Below are 19,448 nucleotides of genomic sequence, written 5' to 3'. Positions count from 1 at the left end.
TAGCCTGAGCTTCAAACAACAACCTTTTCATTCGCTGCCAAAGAACGAGCGTAATAGTTTCAGCCTATTTGGATCATTATTCCTTACTGTGTAATTATAGATGCATGTGCTGTTGGCAACAGGTGGGAGTGGCCGTCTCTCTCTCTCTCTCTCTCTCTCTCTCTCTCTTTCTCTCTCTCTCTCTCTCTCTAAGGTTCTTTCTCTGGCGCGAGACAGACGCGGCTGTTATTATACCACCACCAGACTGCAGGAGGCTGCGGCAACACAGATCGCGTGCTTTTTTTTTCTAAACGGATAAACAGACAGATAAAATAATAACATAATAACAACGGACGAGTAGCTGTTATAATCACCGTCCGGTAAGTCTGGAATATATTGTTGCCTGGTGGTAATAGGATTATTGTTTTTTCTTGTTTTATTATTAGTTAACGAGTCCCATGTATTTAAAGGCAGATCATCCTCTCTTGCGCTAGAGACAACCTACTGCAACACTGTCACGGTAAAACAGTAGTTTACTGGGCTATTCTACAAATAGATAAATAAAACGACGACTGACTGACTATTCGTTAGTATTCATGAATAGGCTGTAGGTTGACCATTGAACACTCTGATCATAACAGTTGATTGAATGAAGATTGATAGATTGCGTTTGCTGCTGTGTAGAGCCGTCATTGTCTCCGGAGTGACCGACCGTTAAATTGACCGGGAGATTTCTAGATTTACCAGATCTATCTAACGGTCTGTTTGTTTCAGGGTCCGCTCTTTTTTGATTATGTTGGGTATGTGACAGCCCGGGAATATGTGGGTACATAGCATAGCCTACATATATCTCTCTCGCGCTCCCTCTCGTTCCCCCCTCTGTCCACGAATAGCCTGGTTGCTGTATTAGGTTAGATATTGCATTGGTGCTGTGATAGGTCTTGGTGCTGGGGTAGGTCAACTGCTTCTGGGATTGGTGCTGGTGTATTGGGTTGAAGATTTGTATCCGTGCCTGGTGTATTGGTGCTCAGCTTGGATGGGAGGCCTATTGGTGCTGGTGTATAGCTGGTGATGATGATGGGGTGATGCTGGGAGAGAATGAATGAACAACGGAGACAACAGAGAGTCACTGTTAAGTTTAACACTGTTTATTTATAGACACACACATACTGTCTGTAGCCCTTGCCTAAGGTCATTGTTAAGCCTACTGTACAGGGCAGATGGTGTATAGTAGGCCATATAACAATAAGAATGGGTAGAACGGGAATCCCCTTTCAACGTCAGGCATTGTGAGTGTATGAGTTTACCAGTCATTGACAAGGTCAGGGGTTCCATGTCTGTTCTACTCAGTCTAATTCTACGGTTTAGGCTACTCTCCAAAGTACAGAATCATTCTACTTCTACTAGTCAACTGGCATTAATGATACATTAATACAAACATCGAAACATCATCCACTGTATCCATGCAGATGATGAGCAAAACATCACATCTTCCTTCATAACTCTTTTCTCGCTCTCTCTGTCCTTTCTGGGTTAGTGGTTTTGTTGGTCCAGTTCTCTCAGGGTTTTATTGACCTTGCATCCTATAGCTGCTGGTACAACACCAGCCCATCCTACCATATACAGTATGTCTGACTGTTTGTTGCTGTTTGTTTCCTGCTGTGTTTCTACAGGGTTTGTGTGTGTAATGAGTGAGCTGTAAGAATTTCCTCTTGTAGGACAATAAACCTCAATCTAATCTTTACCTGGACCTCAGATCAGCTTAGTCACTGTCTCTTTCTCTCCTTTTTACATCAAATCTCTTTTTTTAAATTTTTACCATAGAGAGCATTAATACATTGACCCGGTATGGCACCTTCACGATTTGCCTAAATGTACCTGTTTGGGTAGCCTACCTGATTGGTTGATTGTTTGTCTGATAGGTAGTAGGCCTTCAGCTCTCCTATATTTACCCTCATCTCTTTCCCTAGTCTTAATATCTTCTATCCTATCCACTCTAACCGGAAGACAAGTACTCCCTCTCTCCCTTCCTCCTTCCCCCACCCCTCTTTCTCTAACTACCTTCAGGTCTTAGGTCAGTGCACAGGATGGAGTGTTAGATCAGTGGAGACAGTGTATAGTGTTGTAGATGGAGTGTTAGATCAGTGGAGACAGTGTAGAGTGTTGTAGATGGAGTGTTAGATTAGTGGAGACAGTGTAGAGTGCTGTAGATGGAGTGTTAGATTAGTGGAGACAGTGCAGAGTGCTGTAGATGGGGTGTTAGATTAGTGGAGACAGTGTAGAGTGTTGTAGATGGGGTGTTAGATTAGTGGAGACAGTGCAGAGTGCTGTAGATGGGGTGTTAGGTTAGTGGAGACAGTGTAGAGTGTTGTAGATGGGGTGTTAGATTAGTGGAGACAGTGTAGAGTGCTGTAGATGGGGTGTTAGATTAGTGGAGACAGTGTATAGTGCTGTAGATGGGGTGTTAGATCAGTGGAGACAGTGCAGAGTGCAGTAGATGGGGTGTTAGGTCAGTGGAGACAGTGTAGAGTGCTGTAGATGGGGTGTTAGATCAGTGGAGACAGTGTAGAGTGCTGTAGATGGGGTGTTAGATCAGTGGAGACAGTGTAGAGTGCTGTAGATGCAATATTAGATCAGTGGAGACAGTGTAGAGTGCTGCAGATGGGGTGTTAGATCAGTGGAGACAGTGTAGAGTGCTGTAGATGGGGTGTTAGATCAGTGGAGACAGTGTAGAGTGCTGTAGATGGAACATTAGATCAGTGAAGACAGTGTAGAGTGCTGCAGATGGGGTGTTAGATCAGTGGAGACAGTGTAGAGTGCTGTAGATGGGGTGTAAGATCAGTGGAGACAGTGTAGAGTGCTGTAGATGGAACATTAGATCAGTGGAGACAGTGTAGAGTGCTGTAGATGGGGTGTTAGATCAGTGGAGACAGTGTAGAGTGCTGTAGATGGGGTGTTAGGTCAGTGTAGACAGTGTAGAGTGCTGTAGATGGGGTGTTAGATCAGTGGAGTCAGTGTAGAGTGCTGTAGATCGAATATTAGATCAGTGGAGACAGTGTAGAGTGCTGCAGATGGGGTGTTAGATCAGTGGAGACAGTGTAGAGTGCTGTAGATGGGGTGTTAGATCAGTGGAGACAGTGTAGAGTGCTGTAGATGGAACATTAGATCAGTGGAGACAGTGTAGAGTGCTGTAGATGGGGTGCATGATCAGTGGAGACAGTGTAGAGTACTGTAGATGGAATATTAGATCAGTGGAGACAGTGTAGAGTGCTGTAAATAGAACATTAGATCAGTGGAGACAGTGTAGAGTGCTGTAGATGGGGTGTTAGGTCAGTGGAGACAGTGTAGAGTGCTGTAGATGGGGTGTTAGATCAGTGGAGACAGTGTAGAGTGCTGTAGATGGAATATTAGATCAGTGGAGACAGTGTAGAGTGCTGTAGATGGAATATTAGACCAGTGGAGACAGTGTCGAGTGCTGTAGATGGAATATTAGATCAGTGGAGACAGTGTAGAGTGCTGTAGATGGGGTGTAAGATCAGTGGAGACAGTGTAGAGTGCTGTAGATGGAATTTAAGATCAGTGGAAACAGTGTAGAGTGCTGTAGATGGAATATTAGATCAGTGGAAACAGTGTAGAGTGCTGTAGATGGGGTGTTAGATCAGTGGAGACAGTGTAGAGTGCTGTAGATGGGGTGTTAGATCAGTGGAGACAGTGTAGAGTGCTGTAGATGGAACATTAGATCAGTGGAGACAGTGTAGAGTGCTGTAGATGGGGTGTTAGATCAGTGGAGACAGTGTAGAGTGCTGTAGATGGAATATTAGATCAGTGGAGACAGTATAGAGTGCTGTAGATGGAATATTAGATCAGTGGAGACAGTGTAGAGTGCTGTAGATAGAACATTAGATCAGTGGAGACAGTGTAGAGTGCTGTAGATGGGATGTTAGATCAGTGGAGACAGTATAGAGTGCTGTAGATGGAATATTAGATCAGTGGAGACAGTATAGAGTGCTGTAGATGGAATATTAGATCAGTGGAGACAGTGTAGAGTGCTGTAGATAGAACATTAGATCAGTGGAGACAGTGTAGAGTGCTGTAGATGGGGTGTTAGATCAGTGGAGACAGTATAGAGTGCTGTAGATGGGGTGTTAGATCAGTGGAGACAGTATAGAGTGCTGTAGATGGAACATTAGATCAGTGGAGACAGTGTAGAGTGCTGTAGATGGAACATTAGATCAGTGGAGACAGTGTAGAGTGCTGTAGATGGGTTGTTAGATCAGTGGAGACAGTGTAGAGTGCTGTAGATGTTTGTTCGGTGACCTGGTTTTAAGTAGACTAGATACAGTATGTTAGTGTTTAAAAAGGAGCTGGATGCAGCTCAGTGTTGATGGATGGAGCTCAGTGTTGATGGATGGAGCTCAGGGCTGGAGAAGGGAGGCCATTTTGGATGTGTCCAAAGATACAGTAGGGCCTAGATTCAAATCGGACCATGGGAGATCGTGATAGCTAGTGACATTTAAAGGTAATTCATTTCCAGTTGAGCCAGCATATGCAGCTTGTACTGTGAATGCGGTTTTCCAAACGCGGATACGTAGCCTTTAAAAGGTTCATAGCTGAAAGGGGCAATTGGATTGAATCTAGTCCTAGGTCTACTAGCTTTCCTCTGGTAAATCCTGGTCTGTTGGTAAACTTATGAATTGCCTACATCATCTACTAAAGTCTCTCTAAGCTTATGTTTTGGGTTGTGATGGGGTACAACAGTTGAATTAAACTCATAAGGCATTTATAAATTCTTCAAGAAATAAATGGGTAAATATCATACCTTTTCCAAAAATGGATGTAGAAATTACAGATTGCCCATTTAAGCTCCCATCTCTCTCTCTCTCTCTCTCTCTCATTCCACAGCTCTCCTCCAATACCGAATATACTACTGGGACCAAAAAAAGAAACATTCCATCTTTCCTGTTCCGTCTGTCTCTCTCTCCTTCCCTTCCTTTCTGCCTCTCTTCCCCTCTCTCCCCCTCCTTTCCTTCTCTCTCTGTGATGAGGGGCTGTGGCTGAGGCTGTGGGTGAGGGTCTGTGTCCAGTCTGAAGCTGGGGAAGCTAAAGGTGGTGCGGCGGCAGCTGCTGCAGAGGTAAACTACTAGTGTGTGTGTTGTCTTGAGTAGAAGATTCCATTCTAAATGATAGATGATACAGTACTATAGTATAACCTGTCGTTAACAGGTATAATAGTATTGTTATAGAATTCTAGTGTGTTGTTCTCAGGTGATATTATAGTATTATTGTAGTATATTCTTGTATATTGCGTTATATTTTAGTATTATTGTAATATATTCTTGTATATTGCATTATATTGTAGTATTATTGTGCTTTTATCTAGGTATGAGCACCAGCCGTTTGTGTCATGTCTGGCTGGTCTATACGGCTGTCAATGGAGACGCTACCAGAGGGCCAAGTCACAGCCCGGGGAGAGCTGCTGCAGCAGGGTAGGCTATACACACACAGAAGCTCGCTCGCACACACACACACACACACACACACACACACACACACACACACACACACACACACACAGACTCAGACTCAGACTCAGACTCAGACACGTGCACAGATAGGGCTCAACCAGTGTCCTCTCATGAAAAAGTGTCCTTGCAGCCTACATGTGGATGTAGCCTACTTTTTCGTTCTGTTGTCGAAATTTGAATTGTAACATCAAAATAGCTAATTTCATAAACTCTTGAATCTGAGAAAATCTGAGAAAATAAGAGGCAGATATACTGCAGTGTGTTTGTCATTTTACTGAACTATGTCTTTACAGGAAAAATTACACTCTTTCTCTGACTCCCTCACTCTAACTCTCGCTCTCTCTGACACCCCCCTCTCTCCCTCCACCCCCCCTCCCTCTCTCCTTCCCTCCCTCCCTCCACCCTCCCTCACCCTCTCCCCCATCTCTCTCTCCTCCAGGTGGAGTGTGGGAGCGTGGTTTTCCTGGTCCTGACCTTCCTCCTCTTTCTCCTCCAGGTGGAGTGTGGGAGCGTGGTTTTCCTGGTCCTGACCTTCCTCCTCTCTCCCCTCCAGGTGGAGTGTGGGAGTGTGGTTTTCCTGGTCCTGACCTTCCTCCTCTTTTTCCTCCAGGTGGAGTGTGGGAGAGTGGTTTTCCTGGTCCTGACCTTCCTCCTCTCTCCCCTCCAGGTGGAGTGTGGGAGTGTGGTTTTCCTGGTCCTGACCTTCCTCCTCTCTCTCCTCCAGGTGGAGTGTGGGAGCGTGGTTTTCCTGGTCCTGACCTTCCTCCTCTCCTCTCTGTTCCTCTACTTCTGGAGCCAGGCTCACAACGATTACAATGACTTTGACTGGTGGGTCACACACACACATACATACACCAGCGCACGACACACAAACACACCACACACACACACACACACACACACACACACACACACTGATTGTACTAAACTCAGCAAAAAAAGAAACGTCCCCTCTCACTGTCAACTGTGTTTATTTTCAGCAAACCTAACATGTGTAAAAATGTATATGAACATAACAAGATTCAACAACTGAGACATAAACTGAACAAGTTCAACAGACATGTGACTAACAGAAATGGAATAATGTGTCCCTGAACAAAGGGGGGGCTCAAAATCAAAAGTAACAGTCAGTATCTGGTGTGGCCACCAGCTGCATTAAGTACTGCAGTGCATCTCCTCCTCATTGACTGCACCAGATTTGCCAGTTCTTGCTGTGAGATGTTACCTCACTCTTCCACCAAGGCTCCTGCAAGTTCCTGGACATTTCTCGGGGGAATGGCTCTAGCCCTCACCCTCCGATGCAACAGGTCACAGACGTGCTCAATGGGATTGAGATCCGAGCTCTTCGCTGGCCATAGCAGAACACTGACATTCCTGTCTTGCAGGAAATCACGCACAGAATGAGCAGTATGGCTGGTGGCATTGTCATGCTGGAGGGTCATGCCAGGATGGGCCTGCAGGAAGGGTACCACATGAGGGAGGAGGATGTCTTCCCTGTAACGCACAGTGTTGAGATTGCCTGCAACAACAAGATCAGTTTGATGATGCTGTGACACACCGCCCCAGACCATGACGGACCCTCCACCTCCAAATTGATCCCGCTCCAGAGTACAGTCCTCGGTGTAACGCTGATTCCTTCAACGATAAACGCAAATCCGACCATCACCCCTGGTGAGACAAAACCACGACTCGTCAGTGAAGAGCACTTTTTGCCAGTCCTGTCTGGTCCAGCGACAGTGTGTTTTTGCCCATAGGCGACGTTGTTGCCTGTGATGTCTGGTGAGGACCTGCCTTACAACAGGCCTACAAGCCCTCAGTCCAGCCTCTCTCAGCCTATTGTGGACTATTGTGGACAGTGTGAGCACTGATGGAGGGATTGTGTGTTCCTGGTGTAACTCTGGCAGTTGTTGCCATCCTGTACCTGTCCTACAGGTGTGATGTTCGGATGTACTGATCCTGTGCAGGTGTTGTTACACGTGGTCTGCCACTGCGAGGACGATAAGGCGTCTCACAGTACGGACATTGCAATTTATTGCCCTGGCCACATCTGCAGTCCTCATGCCTCCTTGCAGCATGCCTACGTTCACGCAGATGAGCAGGGACCCTGGGAATCTTTCTTTTAGTGTTTTTCAGAGTCAGTAGAAAGGCCTCTTTAGTGTCCTAAGTTTTCATAACTGTGACCTTAATTACCTACCGCCTGTAAGCTGTTAGTGTCTTAATGGCCGTTCCACATGTTCGTTAATAATTATTATTTATCGTTCATTGAACAAGCATGGGAAATATCTGGGAAGTTATTTGGATTGAGTTTATATGTTTGCATTGCAGGTTTAAATTTGAGACTCTGGGATTCTGGTTCCCCTGGTCTCTGGTGCTGCTGGTTGTTGCTGCTGCTCTGTTCACCTACATCTCTCTGCTGCTGGTGAGAACTAGTACTACTACTATAAATACTGCTATACTTATACTACTGATATTACTGTACTATTACTACTACTATACTACTACTGCTGCTCATTTAACCTACATCTCTCTGCTACTGGTGAGAACTAGTAATAATACTATACTTATATTACTACTATTACTATAATATTATTACTACTATACTATTGCTGTTGCTAGTAACTATAGTACTATCACTATACTACTACTGATGCTGTCTTCAGTACTACTACATTACTATACAACAGTACTACTGCTGCTCTCTTCAGTACTACAACATTACTATACAACTGTACTACTCCTGCTCTCTTCAGTACTACTACATTACTATAAACCTGTACTACCCCTTCTCTCTTCAGTACTACTACATTACTATACAACAGTACTACTGCTGCTCTGTTAATCTACGTCTCTCTGTTGTTGTCTTGCAGGTACTAGCAGTGTGTTTACTGTCTGAGGGACAGAGGTTGTACCTTCACTGGAGTCACAAGGTATCTCCTATCATCCATGTAGTACAGCACACATTCAACATCTGTGAAGCAGCACAGACTGATCAGGATGACCCATGTTGATTAGTCCTTTGTTATTTTTCTGTGTTAGATGGGGATCGTGGTGACCATGGCGTTCTCTGTCAGTGCCACGGCCGTTCTCTCTGAGGTGTGGAGTAAAGAGTGGAAGACCCTTCTCCTCTCCCTGCAGGTTGGCCAGTCTAGCTGTCTCAGACCAATCACATCAAGCGACCCAAAGCAACAATGTGAAATGTGTATGTTCAGTTGTCTGCATTGTGATATGAACCTTTCTCTCCCTCCCTTTCTCTATCCCCCTCCTGATTGGCTAGGTCACAGCCCCCTTTCTTCAGGTAGGCGGGGTTTTATTGATGACTCTCCTGTCCTGGCCAATTGCGCTGCACTTTTTTCGTATGAACAAGAGAGGTAAGTGCTCCGATTGGCTGCTGTAAAATAAGTCCAGGTTCTGGTCGTGTTTCAAAGCCTGGACAGGTATTGTACGTATCAGCTAATCACATCTACATGTACAGTACGTTATAGCAACCTAGTGGCCAACTGCACGGTCAATGATGTTGCATGCAACCATTGATTGATGTATGCAACGTCTGAGCAGAGGAAGGCAACCTCTATTGACTGAGACTGAGTAGGAACTTTTCAGAGTTATAAAAGCCTGCATAGACACTGGCGTTACGCACACTGTCCTTCACCCTCTCTCTGTCTCTTTGTCTTTCCACCTCTCGCTCTCTCTTGTTCCTCTGTCATCTCCATGGTCACTGTTCTGAGTCGTCGTGGTGACGTTAAGCTGTAGGTGCACTAGCTGACTCATGTCTGGCCTCTCTGTGGAGGATAATGACACACACACACACCTAGAGCCCTGTCAGGTGTACAGTAGTCTGATTAAAGGGGCAATCTGCAGTTCACACAATAACAAAGCACCTATCCGCCACCTATTTTGGTAAACATCTAAAGGATGGGGCTGGAGAAATGTAACCACTCTCATTACATTCATAGACCAAGCGTTTATAAATTCATGAGGCATTTATAAATTCTTCAAGCAATCAATGGGTAAAAAATATATGGATCTAGAAATCACAGATTTCCCCTTTAAGCTCTGATTTCATCATTAAGACTTGTATAACTCTACAATTAGAACACTGGACCTGCTAGACTTGTTCCAGTATGAGGTTGTTTTGAAATATATTCTCTCTCTCTCTTTCTGTCTCTCTCAAGTGCATCAAGTGTGTCTGTTGGGTGGGTACATGAGTGCATTGTTCAGTCTGTACCTGGTTCCTCTGGCCATGTATTCTCCCTGCATCAGAGAAGCTGGAACCCTGGGGCCAAAACCAACACTCCTCGGACACAGAGGAGCTCCCATGGTAGGACCAACCTATCATAAATCTATCATCACAGCTTCATACTACTCAATGATTCAGTAGCACCCAGAGCAGCATGGTATGACCAATCACACTATCATACACTGTCAAGATCAATATTATCCCTAGATATCAGTACTACCACTTGCAGTAAACAGTAAGATGACACAGAGAAGCTCCCATGGTACAACCATGGCACAACCAGTCACATTATCAACATGATCCCTATCTATCAATAACTTCATTATCAATATTATATCTATCAATTACATCATTATCACTATTATAACTATCTATCAATAACTTCAATATCAATATTATCACTATCTATCAATAACTTCATTATCAATATTATCACGATCTTTCAATAACATCATTATCAATATTATAAATATATATCAATAACATCACTATCTATCAATACTACGACATACAATATACAGGAAAAATCCAGTCAAATAACTTTTAACACAGAGGCTCTGGCCTCATGTTACGTTAGAGAGTCAGTTAGAGAGAGTTCCTGATTAAAATAAAGTCTGACACTGGAAAATGTACTTGGCACTGTGTTGTTGATATGTGTGTGTGTGTGTGTGTGTGTGTGTTTGTTCTCGTGCATGTCTGACCTCTAACAGCTTGCCCCAGAGAATACTCTAATGTCTTTTGAGAGGGCAGTGGAGGCTGGAGTGGACGGGTTTGAGACTGACGTTACTATAAGGTACACACCACTCTGTCAGTCTGTCTGTCTTGTCTGTCTTGGATTGTTTGTCCGTTTGTCTGTCTATCTTGTCTTGACTGTCTTGTCTGTCTGTCCCCTTCTGATCCGTGTAATAGCCCTGTGTCCTGGCTAACCTTGACCCATATCCTGCCCTGTCCTGTCCTGGCTCGCCTTGTAATAATCCTAGAGATCAGACATTAGCGTTAGCATCCTTCCACTCCTCCCAGTTAATGTGATTGCATCCTAGCTAATCCAGTTAGCGGTTAAAACTCCTGTCCAGGCCTGCTAGCCTATGTGTCTTTTAGCATTAGCATGTAGCATGCAGCCCTGGGTTCAAATATTATTTCTAATAATATCAGATACTTTAGCTGGGCTTGAGAGAAAGAGAAGGGGCCAGGGTGTAATGGAGTTTGCCTGGTGTAATGGAACCAATAGAATAGTTGAAAAACTGCAAACCTGGCCCATCAGGCACTCCAGGCAGGCTAAAGCAAACGCTCAAAGTATTTGAAAGATTTCAAATAGTATTTGAGCCCAGGCCTGGTAGCAGGACTATAGCTAGCAGACCTAGTGTAGCTTCACCTGAGACCTGCCACATGTTTGTCTTGACCATGTGAACGCCAGGACAATAATCTTCCCCCTCTCTCCCCTCCCCTCCCTCTCTCCTAGTGCTGATGGCGTTCCGTTTGTGATGCATGACCTCACCCTGCAGAGGACCACTAACGTAGAGGAGGTGTTTCCTAACAGAACACACACACCTGCTGCCCTATTCACCTGGTCTGATGTACAGCAGCTCAACGCTGGGGCCTGGTTCCTCTCTGTAAGGACATGCACACACACACAGTAGCTGACTTTAGCACCATGGGTTAGTTAGTAACTGTATTAAAGACCTCTTTTAACCATCACACTCTCTCTCTCCACCCCCTTCCCAGTGGGATCCGTTTGGCACGGTGTTCTCTCTGTCACCAGAGCAGCGAGAGCTAGCTGCCAATCAGATGGTTCCCTCCCTGGAGGAAGTTCTGGACGTAGCTAATCGGACGGGCAGGACAGTGCTGTTTGACCTGAGACAACCTCCTCCTGGACACCCTTACAGAGACAACTACCTCAACATCACCCTGGACCTCATACACACACACATCAACTCCAGCCAGGCACGTGTGTGGATGGGGGGGTCACCGTGGTAGTTCCTACCTTTGACTCAAAGGACCATGTTAGAAAGGCCTGCTGCCATTCAATGGTGTCTCCCTGCTCTTATAAGGTGCAGTCTTTTTTAATACTGTGTGTGTGTGTGTGTGTGTGCGCGCGTGCGTGCGTGCCTGCGTGCGTGTGTGTGTGTGTGTGTGTGTAGGTGCTGTGGCTGCCATCAGATCAGAGAGGGGAGATACAGCAGGTGGATCCAGAGCTGCAACAGACAGCCGGACAGACTGCCTCTATTCAGGAACTACAGGACAACCACATCACTACCCTCAACCTGCATTACAGCACCATGTCTCTGCAACACATCAGGTACACACCCACACACACGATGTACTAGAAAATGTCTCTCTGCTCACACACTATGTATGTATGTGGGTTTTGTGTGTGTTTCAGTAAGTACAGGTCGGTGAACATCAGTGTGAACCTGTATGTAGTGAACCAGCCGTGGCTCTACTCTCTGGCCTGGTGCAGTGGAGCATCCTCTGTTACCACCAACAACATGCTGCTGAGAGATATACACACACCTCTGCTCCTTGTGGTGAGACACACACACACCGCTGCTCCTTGTGGTGAGACACACACACACACTGCTGCTCCTTGTGGTGAGACACACACACACACCGCTGCTCCTTGTGGTGAGACACACACACACACCGCTGCTACTTGTGGTGAGACACACACACACACTGCTGCTCCTTGTGGTGAGACACACACACACACTGCTGCTCCTTGTGGTGAGACACACACACACACCGCTGCTCCTTGTGGTGAGACACACACACACCGCTGCTCCTTGTGGTGAGACACACACACACACCGCTGCTCCTTGTGGTGAGACACACACACACCGCTGCTCCTTGTGGTGAGACACACACACCACAGGAAGTGGAGGACAGGCTCATAGTAATGGCTGGAACGGAATAAATAGAATGGTATCCAACTCATTAAGCACATGGTTTCCATGTGTATGATGCCACTCCATTCACTCCATTCCAGCCATTATTATGAGCCGTCCTCCCCTCAGCAGCCTCCTGTGACACACACACACACACATTTACTCCTTACTCCTTATCCTTATACACACATATCGCTATTCGTCACACACACACACACACACACACACACACACACACACACACACACACACACACACACACACACACACACACACACACACACACACACACACACACACACACACACACACACACACACACACACATCGCTTCTCCATATGGTGATAAACACAAACACACACTAATGTCTTCACGTGTTTCCCTACAGACTCCAGAGCAGTATAGTGTGATATGGGTTCTGACTGACCTGGTCTCTGCTGTTCTTATCGTCTGTGTCTTCATATTCCACTGGTGAGTTCACACGTTTCTGCATACATGTCAAAAGTGTGTGACTGAGGCGATTACAAAATATAATGGGTTAGTTAGATAAAGGTATGTCTGTAAGGTGAAAGTGTGTGTGTGTGTGTGTGTGTCCCCTCCCTGTCCTACAGGTGGCGTGAGCGAGGCCTACACTTCTGGTCAGGCAGTCGACAGACACACGAGACCGGGCCTTATAGCAAGTTCAGGACTGGTAAGGACAACAACAATGTCATACTGTACATCACTATGGCCCTCTCCCACTGGACTAATCTTCTACTTGTGTGGAACACACAGGCGCACCAACATTCTAATCTCTTGCATAAACTGTACAGTCTATGAGCTGGAATAGCTGGTAGTTTCTTACATTCAATTCCAATTCTGAAAGAATCTCTGCTCAATGCCAGTGGTGTTCTAAACCTCAAGTTTATTGGACTCATAATATTAAAAAGCCTGTTTCATCAGAGGCAGTATGTTAGTGCATTTTTAACGCAGTGTACATCCGTGCACCTCGGGGATGATTTGAGCTTTTACTCGGAATACCGGTGAACCATACATTATTCTGTGTTCCGTCTGTGCCTCAGATCCTGTGGAGTCAGGGTGGGGTCGATGGAATCCCTTCCACTCAGAGTCTCCTACTAGAGCCCTCATCTCTCTCCCTCTGGACCTCAACCCATGAACTCAACTCATGAACCAATGAACCTCCCATGAACCATTCCCAAAACCCAAATCTTTGGACTTCAACCCACACATGAACCCTGCACCAACCCCTCACCTGAACTCCAACTACCACACCCCTGACCTCTAACCCTTAACCTTTGCCCAGCAGAGCTCAGCGACGTCTGGTCCATCTCCAGTGGGAATGTCCGAACGGAACTACGGACCCCCAGTACCCTCCACACCATCACAGAGGAGTAACACACATGCACACAGACACTCACCCAGTCACGCACACACAAAGTGTGACCGCACAAGAACGAGCATAGGGAAATGGGAAGGAAAACAAGAGAAGAGGATGAACTGAATGTGTAAAAAGAGGAAGAGGGCTGATGTAATGTGAAAGATAAGCCAGTATTTTGATAATCCTGATTAAGACTGTTGTTCCTTTGTCCTCACTTGACCAGCTCATTCCCACCCCCTCTGGTGACCACTGGAACTGCAGAACTGAATTGCTGAAATATGAAATATACACTGAACAAAAAATATAAACGCAACATGTAAAGTGTTAGTCCCATATTTCATGAGCTGAAATAAAAAATCCCTGAAATGTTCTATATGCACAAAAAGCTTATTCCATCCATGTTAGTGAGCATTTCCTCACTTACCAAGATAATCCATCCACCTGACAGGTGTGGCATATCAAGAAGCTGATTTAACAGCTTCTTGAGGTGCACCTTGTGCTGTGGACAATAAAAGGCCACTTTAAAATGTGCAGTTTTGTCACACAACACAATGCCACATAAGTCTCAAGTTTTGAGGGAGCGTGCAATTGGCATGCTGACTGCAGGAATGTCCACCAGAAAATTGAATGTACATTTTTCTACCATAAACGCACGTGGTCTGCGGCCTCACAACCACAGACCACGTGAAACCACGTCAGCCCAGGACCTCCACAACCACAGACCCCGTGAAACCACGTCAGCCCAGGACCTCCACAACCACAGACCCCGTGAAACCACGTCAGCCCAGGACCTCCACAACCACAGACCACGTGAAACCACGTCAGCCCAGGACCTCCACAACCACAGACCACGTGAAACCACGTCAGCCCAGGACCTCCACAACCACAGACCACGTGAAACCACGTCAGCCCAGGACCTCCACAACCACAGACCACGTGAAACCACGTCAGCCCAGGACCTCCACAACCACAGACCACGTGAAACCACGTCAGCCCAGGACCTCCACAACCACAGACCACGTGAAACCACGTCAGCCCAGGACCTCCACAACCACAGACCACGTGAAACCACGTCAGCCCAGGACCTCCACAACCACAGACCACGTGAAACCACGTCAGCCCAGGACCTCCACAACCACAGACCACGTGAAACCACGTCAGCCCAGGACCTCCACAACCACAGACCACGTGAAACCACGTCAGCCCAGGACCTCCACAACCACAGACCACGTGAAACCACGTCAGCCCAGGACCTCCACAACCACAGACCCCGTGAAACCACGTCAGCCCAGGACCTCCACAACCACAGACCACGTGAAACCACGTCAGCCCAGGACCTCCACAACCACAGACCACGTGAAACCACGTCAGCCCAGGACCTCCACAACCACAGACCACGTGAAACCACGTCAGCCCAGGACCTCCACAACCACAGACCCCGTGAAACCACGTCAGCCCAGGACCTCCACAACCACAGACCACGTGAAACCACGTCAGCCCAGGATTTCCACATCTGGCTTCTTCACCGGCGAGATCATCTGAGATGGGTTTGGAGTGAGGGGTGGTGAGGAGTATTTGTCTGTAATAACAAATTCTGATTGACTGGGCCTGGCTACCAAGTGGGTGGGCCTATGCCATCCAAGGCCCACCCATGGTTGCACCCCTGCACAGTCATATGAAATCCATAGATTAGGCCCTAAATCATTTATTTCACTTGACTGATTTCCTTCTTTGAACTGTAACTCAGTAAAATCTTTGAAATTGTTACATGTTGCGTTTATATTTTGGTTCAGTATGTTGTTTTTTATTCTCATAACTGTTAAGACATCAGCTGCATTAGAGGAATGTATTAAATAGGGTCTTATATTTCCTGTGTGAGTGAGTGGATGCAGGTGAACACTGACTGTACTGTGGTTTTAGTTTGATAAGGAGTTGCTATGTATATTTGAATGTATGACCAAGCAATAGCCTAGGGTTTTAGCATGGCAGTGAATACAGCATCTGCTTCTGCTAACACACATATCTATGTATCATGAGATCTACTCCTAAATCTGAATGGTTTATTTTGAGGTTGTAGAAGCTCTGTATGACTTTCAGGTGTTGTGTGGAAAGTTGCTGATTTCAGGTGTTAGTCTGTGGGTTGGTTGGTTGGTAATGGCTCTGTGGACAGTGTTGAGCAGGAGACAGGAGATCTACGTGCCATAGGAGACACAATGTCCACAGGCCAGGTTGGTTGGTAATGGCTCTGTGGACAGTGTTGAGCAGGAGACAGGAGATCTACGTGCCATAGGAGACACAATGTCCACAAGCCACTGGCCAGCCATACAGAGGAGAGGAGAGCGATTTTATGGGCTACTACAAAACTTTTGTTATTATCTGAAGCCTTCTAGAACTCTCCAAGAGATTCTGGAACCCTCCCAAGACATTCTAGAACTATCCCAGGGCAGTCTAGAACTGTCCCAATACATTCTCACAAGCCATTCTATGACTCTCCAAGACAGAAAATACATGTTGACAATCTGTATGTTCACAGTAAACCAACTAACAACAGAGCAGTTGATATCCTGATGACCAGAGAGTAAAATAATGATCTTCTGCCATTGGTGGAATTGCACTCCGCCTTGCTTGCATTAGAGACCGCTAGGCTATACAAATACCATGCTATCAGGAATTGAAACCTATATTTGTTCCCAACAATGATTCAAAGGTATCAAACACTCCGAATGTAATTGTTGTTAAATAGCAAAAGGGTACATAGTATTTCTGGTTGTTTTCTGTATAACAGGACGACCGTTTTGTTTTAATGTATATGAGCCTTCTCTATGTTATGTTACTATTTTCTGACTGTAAATGGTATTACCTGATATTAAAAATCTTTAAAGGATTGAGTTGGTTGTATTCATTGATTAACCCATTTGATTCCATGTCCACAGTATAATGCTACTTCTGTTACTCCAGTTGAAAAAAAGACATTGGCCACAGTCTGCATCCAATCATCTTTATTGTTTTTATAAAAACAGACACCTCAGCCAAGATTCAATCTGAGTCTGAGGGTTCTAATCTACAATGCAGTTTTTTTGTTGTACTTTTTACCCCTTTTTCGTGATATCCAATTGGTAGTTACAGTCTTGTCCCATTGCTGCAACTGCCGTAGACTCGGGAGAGGCGAAGGTCGAGAGCCATGCATCCTCCGAAACACAGTGTTGACACACTGCTCACTTAACCTGGAAGCCAGCCGCACCAATGTGTCGGAGGAAACACTGTACGGCTGGCGACCGAAGTCAACGTGCATGCGCCTGGCCCGCCACAAGGAGGCGCTAGAGTGCGATGGGACAAGGACATCCCGGGTGGCCATACCCTCCCCTAACCCGGATGATGCTGGGGCAAATGGGTCTCCCAGTCGCGGCCCGTTGCGACAGAGCCTGGGTTCGAACCCGGGTCTGTAGTGGCGCCTCTAGCACTGCGATGCAATGCCTTAGACCGCTGGCTGTGCCACTCTGGAGTCGACAATGCGGCTTTTAAAGGCAACGTTACCTCAGCATGGAGATTGCATTCAAGGTAACTACTGCAGGTGTCAGCTGCATTGGAAATTCCCTTTAAATGTCTAGCACACTACATTATGGTTTCCGATTTAATCCTGGCCCTCATTCGGGGTGCAAGAGAAGAGGCGAGGCAAAGAAAACTAGACTAATGGCATCTCTGACAGTAGCTCCACCGTCATCATGTCTTTTGTCCAGACAGTAGAGCAACACAGCTGCTTTAGTAATGCTGTAGTAATATCACCCAGACAGACTGGGAATACTGTGCATCCTAAATGGCACCCTATTCCCTAAACAGTGCATTACTTACAGTGCCTTGCGAAAGTATTCGGCCCCCTTGAACTTTGCGACCTTTTGCCACATTTCAGGCTTCAAACATAAAGATATAAAACTGTATTTTTTTGTGAAGAATCAACAACAAGTGGGACACAATCATGAAGTGGAACGACATTTATTGGATATTTCAAACTTTTTTAACAAATCAAAAACTGAAAAATTGGGCGTGCAAAATTATTCAGCCCCTTTACTTTCAGTGTAGCAAACTCTCTCCAGAAGTTCAGTGAGGATCTCTGAATGATCCAATGTTGACCTAAATGACTAATGATGATAAATACAATCCACCTGTGTGTAATCAAGTCTCCGTATAAATGCACCTGCACTGTGATAGTCTCAGAGGTCCGTTAAAAGCGCAGAGAGCATTTCTTAAAGATATCCATAAAAAGTGTTGTTTAAAGTTTGCCACGAGCCACCTGGGAGACACACCAAACATGTGGAAGAAGGTGCTCTGGTCAGATGAAACCAAAATTGAACTTTTTGGCAACAATGCAAAACGTTATGTTTGGCGTAAAAGCAACACAGCTGAACACACCATCCCCACTGTCAAACATGGTGGTGGCAGCATCATGGTTTGGGCCTACTTTTCTTCAGCAGGGACAGGGAAGATGGTTAAAATTGATGGGAAGATGGATGGAGCCAAATACAGGACCATTCTGGAAGAAAACCTGATGGAGTCTGCAAAAGACCTGAGACTGGGACGGAGATTTGTCTTCCAACAAGACAATGATCCAAAACATAAAGCAAAATCTACAATGGAATGGTTCAAAAATAAACATATCCAGGTGTTAGAAGGGCCAAGTCAAAGTCCAGACCTGAATCCAATCGAGAATCTGTGGAAAGAACTGAAAACTGCTGTTCACAAATGCTCTCCATCCAACCTCACTGAGCTCGAGCTGTTTTGCAAGGAGGAATGGGAAAAAATGTCAGTCTCTCGATGTGCAAAACTGATAGAGACATACCCCAAGCGACTTACAGCTGTAATCGCAGCAAAAGGTGGCGCTACAAAGTATTAACTTAAGGGGGCTGAATAATTTTGCACTCCCAATTTTTCAGTTTTTGATTTGTTAAAAAAGTTTGAAATATCCAATAAATGTCGTTCCACTTCATGATTGTGTCCCACTTGTTGTTGATTCTTCACAAAAAAATACAGTTTATATCTTTATGTTTGAAGCCTGAAATGTGGCAAAAGGTCGCAAAGTTCAAGGGGGCCGAATACTTTCGCAAGGCACTGTACTTCATCATAGGTGGCACGGTCAAGGAGTTTACATATCACACAAATTTCACAGGTGGGATCTGAACCCTCGTCTCCTGGGAAACCAACATCTTAACCATTAGACCAAGAGGAAATTCCATCTCAGGCCGAGGTGGATTTTAAGTTGCAGGCACGTTTACCTAATCACAAGATCCTGAGTCTGAATCACACACACTACAGATGGTGTGTGTTAGCTAGTAGCCAGTAAAGGATATCTATGAAGGCCATGCAGGCGTCCTGTGACAGGTCTTCATGGCTGAGGACCTTCTTCAGTAGGGGCTGTTTGATAGGCTCTCTGGTGCAGCTCCACATTGAGGCC

General features: G+C 45.7%; 1 protein-coding gene across 2 annotated transcripts; it reads left to right on the top strand.

Moving 5' to 3' along the window:
• Positions 1 to 184: 184 nt before the first annotated feature.
• LOC110503346 (glycerophosphodiester phosphodiesterase 2) lies at positions 185 to 16,886 on the top strand. 2 transcript variants are annotated; one of them, XM_090218432.1, is made up of 17 exons: positions 185 to 359; positions 4,882 to 5,111; positions 5,360 to 5,465; positions 6,229 to 6,332; positions 7,830 to 7,923; positions 8,372 to 8,431; positions 8,541 to 8,639; positions 8,779 to 8,872; positions 9,677 to 9,822; positions 10,452 to 10,534; positions 11,201 to 11,351; positions 11,464 to 11,682; positions 11,880 to 12,037; positions 12,122 to 12,266; positions 13,013 to 13,095; positions 13,236 to 13,315; positions 13,931 to 16,886. In XM_090218432.1, the coding sequence occupies exons 7-17, from the start codon at positions 8,541 to 8,543 to the stop codon at positions 14,017 to 14,019; spliced, it is 1,347 nt and encodes a 448-aa protein (XP_090074558.1). In that variant the 5' UTR covers positions 185 to 359; positions 4,882 to 5,111; positions 5,360 to 5,465; positions 6,229 to 6,332; positions 7,830 to 7,923; positions 8,372 to 8,431; the 3' UTR covers positions 14,020 to 16,886. The 2 variants fall into 2 exon arrangements, with proteins under 2 accessions (XP_090074558.1, XP_090074557.1); XM_090218431.1 differs by having other exon boundaries at positions 13,686 to 16,886.
• Positions 16,887 to 19,448: the final 2,562 nt, after the last annotated feature.

Source organism: Oncorhynchus mykiss, chromosome 24 (assembly GCF_057628025.1).
Source record: "Oncorhynchus mykiss isolate SJ-2025 chromosome 24, ASM5762802v1, whole genome shotgun sequence".
NCBI lineage: Eukaryota > Metazoa > Chordata > Actinopteri > Salmoniformes > Salmonidae > Oncorhynchus > Oncorhynchus mykiss.
The sequence above is the reverse complement of the archived record's forward strand: the minus strand, read 5'-3'. Positions and strand labels throughout refer to the sequence as shown.